Source organism: Electrophorus electricus, chromosome 5, assembly GCF_013358815.1.
Source record: "Electrophorus electricus isolate fEleEle1 chromosome 5, fEleEle1.pri, whole genome shotgun sequence".
Taxonomy (NCBI): Eukaryota; Metazoa; Chordata; class Actinopteri; order Gymnotiformes; family Gymnotidae; genus Electrophorus; species Electrophorus electricus.
This window is the reverse complement of record NC_049539.1, coordinates 14,658,319-14,676,473: the sequence shown is the minus strand read 5'-3', so window position 1 is coordinate 14,676,473 and position 18,155 is coordinate 14,658,319. Positions and strand designations below refer to the sequence as shown.

The 18,155-nt window shown below is 39.1% G+C and overlaps 1 protein-coding gene across 1 annotated transcript; it reads right to left on the bottom strand.

Annotated features, from left to right (window-relative positions):
* Positions 1-4,691: 4,691 nt before the first annotated feature.
* paqr6 (progestin and adipoQ receptor family member VI) lies at positions 4,692-16,215 on the bottom strand. Its single transcript, XM_027001108.2, has 8 exons — positions 15,450-16,215; positions 9,748-9,992; positions 8,863-8,990; positions 8,394-8,599; positions 6,960-7,086; positions 6,222-6,318; positions 5,821-5,965; positions 4,692-5,560 (listed from the first exon to the last, which is right to left on the bottom strand). Exons 1-8 carry the CDS (start codon positions 15,469-15,471, stop codon positions 5,280-5,282), a joined length of 1,251 nt encoding a protein of 416 aa, XP_026856909.2. The 5' UTR covers positions 15,472-16,215; the 3' UTR covers positions 4,692-5,279.
* Between the last annotated feature and the right edge of the window lie 1,940 nt (positions 16,216-18,155).

The window sequence follows — 18,155 nt, the reverse complement described above, 5'->3', positions numbered from 1 at the left end:
GTTTCAAGAAACAAATATGCCAGGATATATATATATATATATATATATATATATATATATATATATATATATATATATATATATATATATATAAAATCTCATTTTTAAACCTCCCATGTATGCGTATAGTACAAAACATGTTGGCATGTCATGTGAAATATGTCTTTGCATATGGATAAATGAGGAGAATTTATTAGGGACTGGAATTGCAGGTTTTTAATTCCAGTGTCTTCAAAACATTGCTTTCAGCTTGACTGCAGTATAGGCCAACATTCTGTATACACTTTGTAATACAACTAGAGAAAAAAAAGGTTCTCTAAACACTAGCACTTTCAGGTAATAAATGAAGCAAGTCTTACCTATACCACTCCAAATGTGACTTTGACTTTAAAGAAAGAACCTTGGAACAGTTGAGTTGTGCTTATTAATACTTATTAATTCCACCTCTTTACTGCTGAACAGTTTAACATAGATTTTCTTTTTCGCAGTTAGTCATCCATGAATCCATAATTTTACTACTATATGTCTAGCAACCTAAAAATGGATGACTAAGTGTTGAGTGTGAAACAGGTGTAAAACTCAGGAAAGCTATTTTACCAAATGTGCAGATACAGTTAAGACATTCTTGACAGATAGGGAAAGACCAGCAGAGAGTGCATTACAGTTGTGCATTACAATACTGGAGACTTATAAAAGTGTAAAAGTGTATTGTTTGACATAAACAATACACATCAGAACACAATTTAAACGTAAAATAATTTTTGGATAACAAGTAACTTTACATTATCATCACTTCAACTGACTTAGTTCTATAGAATTCTATATCAATACCCCCCCCCCCCCCCCCAAAAAAAAAAAATCCCCACAGGAATATTACCACATCAAATCTTTCCTTAAGGAAAAAACTTGATGCTGGCTATGTCCTGATGGTCACTTTTCACACTTTCTACATTTCTGTTCTTCTGTTTTCTCTCTTGAACATCTGCCCATCATATAGTCCTATTTGTCTGATTACAGTGGAAACACACTGGAATTTAACATAATCTTCCTATTCCTCTCCCAGAAACACAAACAGCTTTCCCATGGAATGAACACATTCTCCCATCTTCATGCTAATTTTGGCCTGGCTGAAGGTGTCAGGAGGGGCCCTAGGAAACAGTAATGGATGTGGGTGTTGCTATTGCTGGCTCCTCTCTGAGGTGTTTAAATGCATCTCTCCAGGGCTGCCTGGACTGGACCTGCTACTCCACAACCTTTTTTTTTTTTTGGAGAACCCTTCTATGTGTTTTCACCTTATTGCTTTCAGTTGCTGTACTCCTCAACAGTATGCTATCAGGTAGGCTGCCTCATTTGTTCTGCTCATGTAAAGGTCTGGATTTTAGTCTTTTGTTTGAAGACAAAACATTAGGATGTTATACATTAGGATTCAGTATTTATTGGGTCATTCAACCTGATCAACAATAAATATTTAGCACTTTCACAAATACTATTGCTAATGTACGAACAATTTTGTAAAATGCCAGTGTTACAGAAGCAATGTATTTTACATTTTCCCCAGGTCATGCCACAGTATACAATAGTGTCCCCAAATCCTACAAACCCAATTAGATTCACAAGCTCTCTGATCAAAACATAATTAAACTCTACACCCAAATAAGAGATATGAAAATGGATTTTAGATAAACAATTTTATGACAACACTATAACAGGTTTAGCACAGACATTTTTGTAATTAGCACACAAATGTAAGCTTCTTAATCATATTACCACAATGAAAATATCCTTTTTTTTTTTTTACTTAATGTAATTTTTACCCTTCGTCCACAAATGGAACATGGTACGACTTGACTTAAACGCAAACCCCAACTGACAGGCTTCCCTCTGTATTTCTGAGCAATACATTTATGTGGTGCACCCTTGGGAGAAAGTCACAGCAAGTTTAACAATTATGCAATTGATCTTTGTGCAAAATTCATTCTGAAAGCGAGCTGAGTCATAATATACATTTGTAATGTAATAAAGATAAGGAAGGTGGTGTGGGTGGTGTTTTGGGTGGGTGGTGTTTTGCTAAAAGTTTAGAGTTTCGATGGGAAATGGAAAATAGGCCAACAGGTCTGCAGGTAAGCCATAAGGCTTTCTGGTTTTAAATGACATTTAAGATGCTCAATTAAGGAATGTGTAATCATTAAAGAAACCCTGCCACTGCGTACAGAATTTAGAACCCAGCCCTCTAACAGCAATAGGTTATTGTGCAAATCAACAAGGATAAATTGTCAGAGAACAAATGTATTTTCATTTCTGTCGCCGCCGTAAAAATGCATTTGGTACACTGGTGCATTTATGCCCCCTTCTGACCACAATTAGTTTACAACTAAGATGGCTAAAAAAAATGCTTCCAGTTTATTCCTTCCTCCTCAGGGGGTAAATTTGGCATAACTGAAAAATTAAAACTAGAGTTAGAGGGAAATTTCATGTAACAGTAGTTCATGGTGCTTATACACACTGAATAATTTATGTAGCGATTTAAAATCATATATTTCATGTTTTTTCTCCTCTCAGCAATTTTCAGACTAAGCAGCAAGACTATAATACAATGTGTTTAGCAAAATATACTTTCCTTTCAAATTTAGCATATTCATTTCTGTAAATAGCATGAACGTGTGCGTGCAAAGTACAAATAAGCAATCAACCCGTAATTAGTCATTTTTATTTTAAAAGCTATCCCACTGACAGACAAATTTTCATAAGTGGTAGCAAAAATTATAAAAATACTTTATTGACAGCTGTTAAATTGGCCATCAATGTTATTGCCTAGTATTTTTCATAAAGACTACATTTTTTATCCTGAAAAACAATAGACTTTAATGTGGTTAACACTGGAAAAAAAGTACATGTTTTATGTGGCTTACAACAGAAAATGGTGCATTTTGATTTTAATATGATTAACAATGTACAAAGTGACAATTTTGAATATTCTAGATACAAATAAATCTCTCTTTAATTATTTCCCACTCACAATCCTTAATGTCCTAAAATGTAGTATAACATGAATAACTATCCTTTATCATACATTTTCCCAGCTGGTAAAGACTTATTTATTATTTATTTAAGCTTTTATGGAAGACTTTTACAATGGAATGATAATCGCCAAACCTTTAAAAAAACCAAACAAACAAACAAAAAAACAAACAAACAAACACAAATCCCTGACTTAAAATTCAGCCAGGAACGGCACGTTTCCACATACACCTATGCAGTAACAAGGGAAAAGGACATAAATGCCTATTTTTCATAGTGTCGCTGCTACATCAGACTACAGCTGCGCCACACTAAGCCTGTCACATCCATGCTTTTAAACAGCCTCGTTCTGCAGCCTTCCCTCGCCTGGAGCTATATTTAAGGCCAACAGTGCATACCCTGCTTCAGGATTGCTGTCAGTATGTTTGATAGAGCGTCTAAGTAACACACAACCTTTCCCTTCACAGGCCATCACAGCACTTACTGTTCCTTCATGGCCCCAAACCCCTTTCAGTACCCTAAAACAGCATGTCTCCATTAATCTGTAGCTTGCTAGAGAAGGTTCTACTGATTTGCCCAATCTTTTAATAAAATCACAATAGTGTAAATGACCCACACAGATCCTTCAGATTATATAACTGTTATATTACATTTATTGGACCTTCAGTTTCAGTGTGATCTATTGTACTCTGCAAAGGTACGAGAGGCTGTAAGATCTTGTTTTGTTAGTGCTACAGACCAGCCGACAGAACGTGGTGGGGGACACTGAATTCAACACTTTCCCAGATAACCGCTGAGACACACAAAACAACAAAGTGCGTATCATGTGCAAATAATCCAAAGCCTTGTAATTCTGAGGAGTGGAGACACACCGCTCATGCTGCGGCTGCGGAGACGAGAGCACCCTTCCTTACATTGTGACGTGTCAAAACGGCAGTGCCACTATAACATTACAGTGACTTGACCTGCTCACTAGATGTTTTCAGGTATTGTTGTGGACATAAACAACATGCCAACACCAACGCTCGTAAAATACAAGGACACACGGGATCTGTCACATACTTTACAGAATATTCTATGAATAAACCGAAAAGATTTAGCATATGTAGGCTACCAGGAGCACAATGATTATGTCATCATTTTTCTCTAAATAACTCTTGCATTACACAGTGAAAGGTGAAAATTATAATGAAAATGTTTGTGTACATGAAAATAATAGCCCTTTCTCTTAATTAATGGTATTATACCTGTAGATATATTCAAGGTTGTCATCAGATGTGTAACATTGGTCCAGTCATTCCAAAACCGTGCTGTTTTACTGTGTGACCTAAGCAGAATTAGACAGATGTATCTGCATCGATTACAAATACGCTACCACTGCTCTGTAATCAATCACAAACTGTATGCATTCAATGTCATTAACACTGTTAGTTAGTATTACCTCTGAAAACTTTCAGTTCTAATGTACATTTTATGTACGAGTAAGATCGCTGACCCGTGGCACTTTCATGTTTTCCAGTCTGTTATGAATAACATTTATATAAAGAAGGCATTTGTGTTAAAATGCAGTATAGAATGAAGGTGGGCTGGATAAAAACACTGATTTATATATATATATATATATATATATATATATATATATATATATATATATATATATATATATATATATATATATATATAAATTCTGGTGCTGTATCAGTGATGATTTAGCATTTGTTACTGATTTCAGCTCAGTCAACAAAGTTTAACATCAACTTTTCAATAGTCCATCAATATCTATAATTTCCATGTTCAGCATTAATTCTTATCAAATCTCTAGCATAAATCAATCATTTGATTGTAATTATCATTAAATAAACCTGAACTGAAAATGAAAGTCTATGGAATCGAATGTGACTATCAGTGCTGATATCCAGTCCTAGCACCCAGGATTCTCTTCATTCAACCCCAGACCTTGCTTAAGCTATTTGAAAAACACTCACTGTTTTTGTTTAGTACCACAGAACAATTCTATGACCAACTGAAAGATCTTAAATATCAGGGTCTTCAGCTGAAACAAGCCTACAAGCAAAGTTATGTGGAGTAAGTATGAGTTTTAGTTTTAAAAAAGAAATAACACAGACATCCACATCAAAAGCTTATCCATTGGCAAAAAAAAGACTGCATTTTAAGTGCTAAGCTGTTTGTAAAGTGTACATATAAACCACTTGGCCAAAACTGTGCAGTGTTGTGGGAGTCTCCATGAACTGGGAGCGTCATCATTCCTCTTTGTTACCGGGCGACACCTGTAGTGTATGGGGGGTGGCGGGGCCCACCTGGCTCTGCTCAGACTCACGCAGGAGGCTGGCGCTGAACAGGCCGATGAGGCCCAGGTTGATGAGGACGGCCAGGGCGAAGGCCCCCAATGTGCCCAGAAAGGTAGAGCTGGGAGAGTGTGCGGCCAGCCATGCCCGGCGCGAGGACATGTCAGCCAGCACAGCCTCCATCTGGAAGTGGGTGCCCACCACGGCACAGACATGGAATAGCTGGTGGCTGTGGCCTGGAGGAGGGGTCACATAGAACATGCACCTGTGGCATAACTGTACATTTTGATGGGAAAAAAATGGACAGATTTTCATATGCAAGAAATCCCATCTAGTGGGAGCAACCAGTGAGGGGAAGAGGATTCATTAGATGAACTTAATGACTGTGCATTACAGTCAAGGGCAATTAAATAAGTCAATAGAAATAAAATAAGGCTAAAAGATTATCTAGCGTATCTAGGTCTTGGTGCTCGAGAAACACACAAAGTGCATGTACCGATGTAGTCGAAGCGGCCTGGCGCCAGCCTCTCGGGCAGGTGAGACGAAAACAGGAAACAGGTCAGGAAGGCGAAGAGCAGGTGGTAGCTGTGGCTGGACAGAGCTTCAGGGTGGTTACAACTGCCACCGAAACACAGCAGCAGCTACACATGAGCACAGGGCACACACAAATGCACAATGTCCATGTACACAGCACCCAGGCGCACACACACACATACACACACAGAGCAGAAAGACACATTTACTAGTAGGAATCACTGATAAAGTGCAAGATAGTCCCAGCTATAGGACTAGGCTTAAGCACGGTCTGCTCAACCAGCCCTATATAACAAAACAGTAGCTACAACATAACCTTTAACTGAATATTCAGTTCATGTCTAGATGGTCTTTCCCACTTACTCTGTAAAAAAGGGGGATGGTATCAAACATGAATGGCAAAACAAAGGCGCCTGTCCGTAATATTTTACTCCTGTGTGGGAACTGCAGTTCCAGGAACCTGGCCAAAAAAAAAAGAGTCATATCAGAGGTCACCATTCCCCTGCTGACTGTTAAAATTATGCAAATGTTTCTTTAAACAAGTTTGTATTTCTAGCACCCCACAGGAAACCATTTTTTTTTCAGCTTTGAATGACATTCACATGATTTGCGCTGAGAGGTACTGAATATCAAACCTTTGAGAAGGAAAGGTATGCGCAGGTCCTGATGTTCAGTGCTGAACCATGTCATTTTAAAATCTTGTAATTTTTAAGCAGCTCCTGGTTGCTTTCAGCTTTGATGTCTCATGAGCTGTCATGTGATTAGGCAACCTATAACTTCTCTACTGTACATTGCTTTTGTCTTCAGATCTGCAATAATTTCCTGTTACTCAAGTTCCTAGGGCTGCACTTATGCCACAAGTGTAATTTGTACATGGCTTCTGCAATTTCATTAGGATGCTCCCATATATAAAGCACAGATCTGAGATGTAATGAGTCCAAACAAATGCAAGTCCGTGATCAAAACAGTAACAAACTAGACACTGAATGTGACTGGAATGAGACTTTAATGAGAAATGCCAAAGCAACCCATTCTGTTCTCTGTGTGGAAAAACCAAAAGGGACCCTGTGAGTGCTCGATGAGTGAATCTGCAGTCCCTACCTGGAGTAGCAGGACACGCTGGTACAGAACACTGTGTTGGCAATGGCGATAAGCACAAAATGTTGGTGGAGCCAACTGTTGACCCAACATTCAGGCATCACATAGAAACAATAGGCAATGGCACATCCTGGAGAAACATAAAGAACTGAATGTCAAAAGCACAAAAATGATATAAAACAGCTACTAGCATACTAACATATGCTAACTCAAGGTTACTGATGCACGTGTTCACACTTGTTTTATGAGGATTTCATCATTGGCCAAGTCAGGTCGATCCTCTGAAGCGATCACATATGTAGACTTCAGACTAGTGACTTGGTTTTCATTCAGAAATGAGATTTAGAAGCAGATTCTGAGGCAGTCAAGAGAATGTGGGGTAAATAAAATCAATGAAAACAAAGCATGCATCCCAGTTTTCCCTCTAAGACCCAAAATCAACCCTGAAGTTATCTGTACCTTGTACCTGTACGCTTGTCAGTGTGCTTGTCAAATAAGTTCACTGGTTTATTTATTCAAGCCTCCAGTTATGTAATAAGTAGAGCAATTCCTGGTATATTTAAAGAGGTGGTACCTTACTATACAGCCATGTAAGCTGAATAACAAGTCATCAAAGTGTTAATATAGCTGTGAAATGTATTTGCATGAAGTATTGGTGCTTTAATAAAACAACGTTTTGTACTGCATCTACTGAGGAGCATGCAAATGAGTCTAATCCTGTAAATAGGGTTTATTCTTGTGAAAAGGAAAGGAAACATAAGTTCCTTAGCAATTATAATTCCGGGTTTGAGGGTGGTGTTCAAGCCATATGGTCAGAGCATTCTACAGTAATGTTGAGGATACAGGGCTACTTTAAAGTTGTAGAAGGAAGATAAAGGAGTTTTTGCAGTAGCATTAGTAAATAAACAAAATTCTTTTGCATAGCACTCCACTGATATATTTGAGATATTTATGAAGAGAAGCTTTTTATTTTTAATTTGGGAATCTTTAGAAGATTGAATCATGCGTTTCATGGCACAGCAGAAAAACAAACAAAAAACAAACAAAAACCAAAGATAAAAAACTACCCAGCAAGCAAATTCAGTTGGTAATTTGGAACTTGTCCTTTTTTAGTGCTTATAGTCACCCTAACTTAAACACATACTACACCTTTTCACCATTAACATATCCTGAGTGAATCCATTAACTCAGTCAGCCACTAAAAGCTTTATCTTCCAACCAACACCTTTAACTATCAGCTCCAAACCATATGCAATTTGAGATAATCAACTCCCTCAGAGAGGCAATGCCACATTGGAACACGAGGCATGAGCAAAGCACACACAAAATGCGAGCAAAGTGTGAGCCAAATGTGAGCAAAGTGTAAGACAGGGCATGAGCATATAAGACAGGGCGTGGTCAGTGGGACGGACGGCAAGGGAGTGCACTTGGGTATACCCAGGCTATAGAGGCTGAGGGCTCCGTAGTCAAAGAAGTAGCAGATGTGTCTCGTGGCAGGAGACATGGTGCTGAAGGTATGAGCGCAGCTGGACGTGAAGGGGTACAGGCACACCGGCAGCATGTAGACGAGCAGCGGCCACGTGTAGCTCTCAGCCAGGAAGTTCACCGTCGAGCACAGGCCACAGAACCGCCAAAGGAAGTACCTGCCCGACGCAATGCACAGGGGCTATTTACAGCAGCCAAAGAAACACATATAAAATTTTAAAGAGAGAGAGGGAGAGAGAGAGGAAAAGAGCGTCGGCCACCAGCCTTGGTAAATCAGATAACGTTTACGTTCGTGAAGCTTTTGAAAACTGACTACTATACACCGCATTTAACATAATCTGCTTTTCTCCAAAACACCTTAGCTGATCAGCCAGGGCGTTTGGCAGTGAATAAAAATCACATGCTAGACTAGATCTCTCACCAGGTTGGCAGGAAGTGGGTCCAGATATTGACTGTCTCATTGGTCATCTGGAAGCTACTGCGGATGCAGTCCATGGCGGAGCTTTGAGGATGCCGGTAGCCAGATATGATGCTGTCCTCTTGAAATACCTAGGTGCCATCACGTACGGCCATACTGTACATTTATTTGTCAAAGAAATCTCTTGATCGCTTTTTTAACTAAAATTTGCCTGCTAATGAATGCATGTATACATATATAAATACCACACACATACATACATACATACATACATACATTTATTGGAAGTGCTGATCAGTGCTCTACTGCAGTCAGGGAAGTATTTTGGCATATATTTCTATATAAAAATATACATATAGTTTCAGTTTATATATAATTTTGGTATGTCATTGGCCTGTTTCAGATGAGAGAATATCACTCCAGTGAAATTGAGGTCAGAACTTCAGAACTTCTGTTTGAGCCACTGCTGTCAACTGACTTCTTCTTCTTGGCTCATTGTCATGCTGTGTTGCAGAGAACAGGTAATCGAATTGGTGTTTTTTGATGTGACAGGGCAGGTCAAGCCATGCCTGAACTGTCTGGAAGACCTGACTTCAATTAGCCTCTTTGACAGAAGTCATTTTCATAGATGTTCACATATTTTTCCCTCAGTGACATGGATTATTTAAAACCCCTTTATGCAGCAAAGCTAGGGCAATGTAGCAAAGTTACATGTGCTATTCTGCAAATCACATTTTAGAATCCATTCATGCAAAAATGAAAGTAATTTGAAGGGTTAAAAGGTTGCATCTCGCCACTCACACACACACACTCACACACACACACAAACAAAGATGTGAGGTCCAGCTGATGTGAGGCCCAGCGCATGTGTGCGGTGACTAAACCCACCTTAGGCACTTGGTGGATATCAAAGAGGTGAGGAAGCTTGATGCGGAGCATGTCTGTGGGCAGTCTGAGGACACTCGTTGCTCTCCGACAGACCTGCTCGAGTCTCTCCCTCCCTCCTCGACACAGCACGCACCAGACGGGCCAGTCAAAGCCCTGCAGCGCAGCCCCCTCTCTGGCCTCCCATGCTATACAGCGAGGCCAGCTCCAGCCCTGCCCCTCCTCAGTCCCTCTCCACAAAGGAAATACTTGAGATTGAGAGAGAGAGAGAGAGAGAGAGAGAGAGAGAGAGAGAGAGAGAGAAAGAGACAGATAGAGGAAAGGTGGAGAGGGGGTGGGAGGGAGAAGAAAAATATGTTTACATTTTTTCCTTGACCTATATACAGTGTATATAAAAGCTTCCCAGCTGTATAGAAAAGGCAGGGATAATGAGGTTAAGATCTGGCTTGAAATGTCAATCGCCAGAATGGAGAAAAGAAGCCAAGTAACACATTTTGAACGTGCAAAGTTTTGAATCAAACTTTTCAATCAAGAATGAGAAAGCAGAAATATAACCCAGCTCCGTTGACACCCACATTTGGTATGAATTCTATTGTCGGCTTCCCTAGGAACAATCATGCTAAACCAATATATTGAGACATTGTTATCTTTGTCCTCAAATATGGTGCAGTTCTTTCACTGCAGTCCTTACCCATGACCCTCTGTGCATGGGACACATAAGAATACAACAGCAGTGTAATGGGGCCAAACAATGACGCAGGGCCAGACAGAGATTAGCACTGTTGTTTCATTTGAAACAATGCTAGAATACCAAAAATTCTGTACATGCCATGTATCTACTGAGGTTATTCTTTATTATGATTTGCTAGTAACAAACCAAACATTCACAACACTGTGCTACATTTATATGAAGTGTCAAGGTTAAACATTAATCACACCATGCAAGAGTTTCAGACCAGCAATACATGATATAAATCAGTATTTTGAGCTGAGGGCCTATTAACAATTGTATCATCTTCCAGTCCACTTTTATATTAAAGCAAGTGTCTGCCGTAGGTCACTGGGCCAAAGCAGAGAGCATATATGAAAACACAATGCTACTCAGTTATTCAGTCTCCAACACACACACCACCCACACGTTACATTTCAAACATGCTTCAACATATGTAATGGCAATAAATTTAAGTTAACTGTGCAATGGTAGCTCAGTGGTTAAGGTACTTGACTAGTAATCTGAAGGTTGCCAGTTCAAGCCCCAACACTGCCAAGCTGTCACAGTCAGGACCCTGAGCAAGGACATTAACCCTCAATTGCTCAAGTTGGATTGAATCATAGTTGTAAGTCACTTTGGATAAATGTTTCAGCTAAATGCCATTAAATGTAACTCTGGAGCCACTGTAATTGATACAACATAAGAAACCTGAACTGTGAGTTTCTCAAACATGTGGAGACATGCAAAACCAAGCTCTTAACAACACACACTGAAATGTCTCCATGAGAGAGGCCTGCCATGCAAAACCAGTAATTCATTCAAAGTATTAAACTTCTGGAATATGACATTTTATAATATTTTAGTCAACATTCTGTTAATGTTAGGTGCTACGATTATATTTTTAAAAAGGCCGGCAATCAGATTTCTGGTTTGTTTCGTAGGTTTGACCTCAAGAGTTTCCTGAAGGTTAAACACTTTTTGTTAGGGAAGCCTAGCAATTCTGCTACCAAGACCAAATTTTTCAATTTTCTACTATAAACTGAAATATGAAATCAAATATGCAAAGTGTATTCAAAAACCGCATAAGAATCAAAAATGCCTTCGTGCATGGAAAATATGTTTGTAGATGCAAGGAGCCACATCTAGATGCAAGGAGCCATAATCAGGTAAAAATAATATTTTTACAGACTTTCTGCATATGGGGTACAGCACCTGAATACAATAACAAGGCTTCCACATTTATTTCAATCATTTTGAGACTCTTACATAAGCAGCAATTTATGTTCAGTAATGGATTTAAAAAAAGATGCATGCCAAAAAAATCTTTACAGGCAAAGCTTATACTGTTAAGGGCTAAAACAACCCAGCCAATTGGCTGTTCTAAACTACATTTTCAGCTGGGGAGCAACAGCAAAATTTATGTGATAGAAAAATTAAGTTGGCTTCTGCACAGGTCCCTTTCACAAACAAAACATATGGAAATGCTAGACAGGAGTTGTTATCAGTCATTTCTTCACTCTGTTGGCAAAGACATAGCCTTCTCTGTAAGCCTTCACTTCGTTGCCTTTACAGTTTTCACTGGACTGCATGAGCTAGCAGGACATTCACTGCCCTCAACTGATCCTCCAGACCTAGACTGATTTGATCTATACTGATTCAACTTCATTTGGCAGTGCATTTTAATGTGAAACCAAAACCTGAGCCAGAGTGACTTTTTAACGCAACGGCTGGACCATACAGTCAAACTCCATGACAATTAGAAGCTAGGCCAATAGCACTGATTATCTCGTTACAGTGGCACCTGTGGTGAGTTAGATTAGGCTGCAAGTGAAGAGTCAATTCTTTAAATTAATGTGCTAGAAGCAAGAAAAATGGGTAAGTGTAAGGATCTGAGCAACTATGACAAGGGCCAAATTGTTATGGCTAGATGGCTGGGTCATAGCATCTCCTCAGCAGCGGGTCCTGTGAGGTGTTCCCTGTAGGTAGTGGTTAGTACCTAACAAAATTGGTCCAAAGAATAACTCTTGAACTAGTGATAGGGTTATTAATGCTCATGAATACATGTGGGGAGCGAAGGCTAATCTGTCTTGGCTGATGCCAAAGCAAAGCTACTTAAGCACAAATTGCTGAAACGTTGAAATGTTGGCTATGATAGAAAGGTGTCAGAACACAGTGCCATGTAGCTTTCTGCATATGGAGCTGCATTACCCTAGACCGGTCAGAATGCCCATGCTGACATATATGCAGAACATAACAGAACCATGGAAAAATGGAAGGAGGTGGTCTTGTCTGATGAATCACATCTTTGTGTCAGATACTACAAGACACCTTGAGAGGTCTTATAAAGTCCACACCTCAATGGGTCAGAGCTGCTTTGGTGGCACAAAAGGGACGTGCACAATATTAGGCAGGTGGTTTTAATATTATGGCTGATCAGTGTAAGCCTATCACATACCTACTCACTGATGTTAGTGGAGATCATGTCCACCTCATGAGAACCATGTCCACCTCTCCAGTCACTAATTCCATCTGAACTATGCTAAGTTCATTTTACAGTGAAGCCTACTGCCACTGAGATTAAATTTTGCTCATTATGAGTAAGAACTTCTCTACAAAGCTCACCGATAAACACCACTTTTCCACTCAAGCTTCCTTCATTGTTGTCCGCTCCAAAAAAAATTTAAATTTGCATCATGGTGTGAACTGACAAGGGATTTGGTGTGGAATGTTGTCTGAATGACTAAGGAGCTACAATATTCAATTAAAATATAAAAAAAAACCCCTCTAATTTGGCACACCTTATCTTCATACGACTTCAAGTTTGTGGATTTTGTTCTCTCTCTCCATATCTCCATATCTCTCTCTTAATCAGTCAGCCTATAAGGTCGCAGAATTGGGAATTTAGTGCTCTCCTCCAAGCATGTTCACCTGCCTTGAAGCAAGGAATATAGGCTATTCTTGTGCATCAGTCAAAACCTCTGAACACTACAACCACCTTGCTGATTACACCAGGGAGACTATGACCCAAACTAGAGGTTCTGCTCTGTTCCAACATTCTTTCGCTGGCTTGGGATTCTGCCACGTGATTATTCTCAATAGGCGTCTTTATTATTGCTTGAATTGACAACAACAAGCCTGTGGTCACAGTACGGCGACCTTTGCGTGGTCTGCTACACATTCCCACTGTATTAGGTGGCCAAGGAACCGACTGTCATGTCAATATATGATTCCATACGGCATTCTCAGTTCACCAACTCTGAGCACCACAAATTTCACAGGGATTGTGAGAGGTAAAAAAACATGTTCATTTTATAGAAGTGTTTAAAATGAATAATGAGAAGTGACTAATTTTAACACCACATAAAGGGTACAAAATGTACCTAAATCTTTATTATTATTAGTAGTAGTAGTATTATTTACAAAATTGGCTGCAAAATATAAATTATGGTCTAGCAAACCATTTGGGTGTGTGCATACGTGTATGTATGTCTGAGTTTGTGTGTGTGTGTGTGTGTGTTTGCTTTTAAGAATCTTGGCCAACCTCAGATATTCCATGTAAATACACTATTCCATGTATTTCATGTAAATACACTAAATAAACTGTGTACACTATTCACAAGATCCAACAAACAATCATAAATTTGGTCAAAATAACAAAGGCCTATCTATTCCCATACTATATCAAGGGTTTACCAGTGTGTTTTAACAGGCTATACTGCACAGCATATCACAATTGCAGGATGTAACAATTAAACTGCAATGTAATATTTTTGTCCATATCAAGAAACCCTAGACAATGGAACTGAGGCTACAGTTCTCCAGTGCAATTACAATACTTTGTGATTAAATTATCTGGCTTTTCTTACTCATCACAATAATTATGTGGATAAGATCAAAACTACTGAGTGTGAACAAAATAATAGGGCATGTGCAACATTCAAAAGCACTACATTGTGGTGAGCATGTGACAGTGACAATGCCTCACAGCTGGGCAATGGTTGCAGCACCAAAAGACAAATTCATAAACTTCCCCAGATTGCAGGGGGGGATGTCTCACTGCCAATTTCATGGAGCTAAAATAAGAAGTGGTTTACATAATGTTTCAGTTTAGGAAGTGTAATGGAAAGGCAAAAAGGTAAAGGCAAAACTAACATGCAAAGGGCATGTTTGTTCCCATAGGGTTGCAAAACCACTTATGGTGAGGCAACCGTACATGAGTAATTCAGCATGCGATGTGAAGGCTGCATGCAAATCAAATGGGTTCTGAGAAAACAAAACCATACCCTGCCATTGTTCCTGAAACAAGCAGGCCTTGGAACCAGTCCAGTCAACTAAGAGTAACACTTATTGTGTGTGTGTGTGTGTGTGTGTGTGTGTGTGTGTGTAAATATATATTTACACACACACACACACACACACACATGCATGCGTCTAGTGCATTTTGCTTAACAGTGCATGTTTAACAAATTAAACAAAAAAACCTGCAGATTCGACTAAATATACCTTCTGAATATTTGCATTAAAAACAGCTTCCTCGCTTGAAAGCAAGCGTGATTTTCCGTTTGCTCTTAAACATGTGCAACGTGTTTGTAACAAAAGTTTAACAGAAAATTTAAAGGAGTTATTAGCACAGCGTGTACAAGTTTCAACTTGTTGAAAGTAGCTTTCTGGCACCTACCCGAATATCTGTGAATAAAGTAATTAGAGAATAAATCTAAAATTATTAATTGTAATGAATGTTAAAAACCTGTAAGTGAATTAATGAAACGTGTAAGTCTTTTCTGTAAACATTTTTTTGATTAAATAAATCCATAAATACAATTATATTTCATGTATACAGCGACTGAACTGTTCATGTCTTAAAGAGTACAGTAACAACAGATGTTCTCTCTTGGCCTGTAAAATAAACTAAACTTAGGCAAAATACAGATACCTGTATTATTTTGTATCGAGGGTTACATTAAAAAAAATGAGCATGAATTACAATACATACAGTGCTGTGGAACTTTCTTCATTTCGTCTGGTGAAAACTTAGGGTTCGAGGCCAGGGTGCAAAGAGAATTACGGGGGAAAAAAACAGCGACTCGGAATGAGGATAAAGGCTAGTTTTTCTTCTTACTGTAAGAACGAGGGCTATGGGCGGCCCTCAACCCCACCCCTCTGCTTACAGTGTAGCCTACTCTGCAGGGACGGGAACTGCGGCAGTAGTCTATAGCCCTCCATAGGGTAATTCGGAAAGCTGTTCACGTGGACTGTCGCAACAATAATAACTGGAGCATGTGTACAGGGCGTGAAAGAACAGTTCTGCGAACGATAAACTTCCAAATGTACAGGCCTATGTTTGCACTGCAACTAGAAGAGAGTCCTGCCATTTCAAAACGTTTCTGCCGCGAGCCCAGCCTCAATATCCCAAGCCTAATTTATTGCTCAATTTACAAATTTGATTTGGCCAATGAAACTGAATCTAAAGCAAGCGTATGCACAATAAATATCTTATACGGACAGCGTAGGTTATTTTATGTCTCAAGTTTGAGTTTGTTCAATCACTCAGACGTGGTTAACCACCAGTTAAGTCTCGCGATCAGCTAAATTCTTGGACTCCGTATGCACTGCCCCTAAAATTCCGTGCGCAGAATAACCTACGAACCCGCCAACCCAACCGAGTCGGTTACAGATAGGAGCGATTTTCGTACTAGGCTCATGTCAACGTCCTGTAGAACTGACAGCAGACTTTTAAGGACAACTACATGCAAAACAGTAACTTAAAAAAAGATAATTTAAAGCCCAAACCTTTTAACTTTATACTGTCTATGAGATCATTTGTGCTTCTCGGTCGGAGTAAAGGCGCCTCCAGCTTGAAATCCGTGATTTTACTTTAGCGGAATTTATTGTAACTAAAGCTCCATGGCGAACTACAAACTAGATGTAAGCAAGCAGAGGCTCATTTGGAAGCAGCGTGTTTCCCTCGCATTCCACTGGAAACGATTAAAAACATTGTGGTTCAGCAGTTGAAATCCCACCCTCTCAGGGAAACATGGCCAGTTTCCCCATTGGTTACGAACAAGAAAGAGCCTTTGTGTTCAGTATCAGGAGACAGTAAAGGAACAAAGCTACGACAACCTCGGGTTTCAGACGTTAGGGTTGCTAAACGTACAAGATACAAAATGCCTACGTTTCAGAAGTTCGGGGTCAAATGGTTACAGCCATAAATTTGATTTTTATTTGATCTCAATTCCCGAACCTTATTTCGAAACCAGCAACAGATTAGGGTGACCGAAACTGATGACAAATAAATGGAAAATTAACACAATAATTTGTCCAGGAAAAAATGATTAAATAAAGATGTTAAGACACTTTGCTTTACCATTTCATACTCTTTAGTAGTTATAATCCCAAAACAAATGCGAATGAATATATAGTGAACTTTTAAAACCGTCAGCTGTAGCCTATTCAGAGCTAACGCGCTACATTTTACTCCGAAACTAAATGTACGACCTTTCTGAACAAATTGTACTTTGGGGAGTTTTTTAAGGGTGCTTTATGGCAATAGAGTAGTTTTGCGAGGTCAAAAATGTAGGCTATTTTTACGCCGTTGTATTCAAATCCTCCCATTCTGAGATCCCTAGAGATGACCACCGAGTGTCACCGCGCTGCTTCAGTCAATTAGCCAGCTGGATAACAAGAAGGAGCAACACAACGAACAGAGATCGGCCAAGATTTCTCTTGACGAAAGAGGAGCGCATAATGCATGATAAAATGTATTTAATGTACGATAGAATTTATTCGTTTCATTAAGGCACATCACATGAAATCTGCATCATTAATTTCGAAAGTAATCTGTAATCTGACATGAATATTCTAAGTAAAGCAATGGCTAATCTATTCATGGGCTAACGGAAACAGAAAAAGTAACAAATGCATCCTGCAGTGCATGCTCCCTGCTGAGGTATTCTTTCAAGAGAAAATTTTGATGTATTGACGTTTACGTCGATCATCTACTTGTTCAGTTGTTTAGCTAAAAGATGTATCCAGCCGGCCTGGCAAATCGGTCGCCTTTACCTTGGACAAAAGATCCAGAATATTCCCACAAATTATGCTAATCACAAAGTGATCACCAAATCCACTGTGATGCTTGTTACACTTAGTTGTTACAATAACTGGCCGATTTCAAAGCTTCATTTAGGTAGCTGCAAGTCTGGCTGCGATGTCCCATCTTGTTATTGGCGAAATAGTAAATCCACCAAAGCAGCTTTTATGGTTCCATCCAATTCAGAAAAATTACTTCCCATTGCCACTTTTACTTGAACTAAAGTCCAGAGCTATGAGCAAATCGGTTTTAAAGAATGCTGTGTTATAACCACATTCAGTACCTTCAAACTTTATGTGCTGCTAAATTAAATTAAATGTACCTTAAATGAGGAGACGGTAACAATAGGTTTTATTACAATTACTTCGAAAATTATGGTTTGGACATGAATTTGGTGTCGCTATTTGCTGCCTAAATCAGGCTGTGATTTACAGTTTTATTTTGATGGCACTGGTTAACACATTTTGTCCCATGCAAGTACCTGTTTATTTTTGCAATCATAATATAATTATGTTTTCAGAATTTCTGTCACCCAGTTTTGTTGTTGTTTTTGTGGTGTATTTACACACTGTTGGCCACTGAAGAGGGATTTGTCTGAGGTCAAACATACGT

What these genes read in the sequence shown, in the direction of transcription:
- paqr6 (XM_027001108.2), bottom strand. Translation starts at nt 15,471, where the DNA reads ATGAAGAAAGTTCCACAGCACT. An exon ending in ACCCACTTCCTGCCAACCTG is followed by an intron (nt 8,600 to 8,862) that starts GTGAGAGATCTA and finishes TGCGTCGGGCAG; the next exon opens with GTACTTCCTTTGGCGGTTCT. An exon ending in AGCGTGTCCTGCTACTCCAG is followed by an intron (nt 6,319 to 6,959) that starts GTAGGGACTGCA and finishes TTTTTTGGCCAG; the next exon opens with GTTCCTGGAACTGCAGTTCC.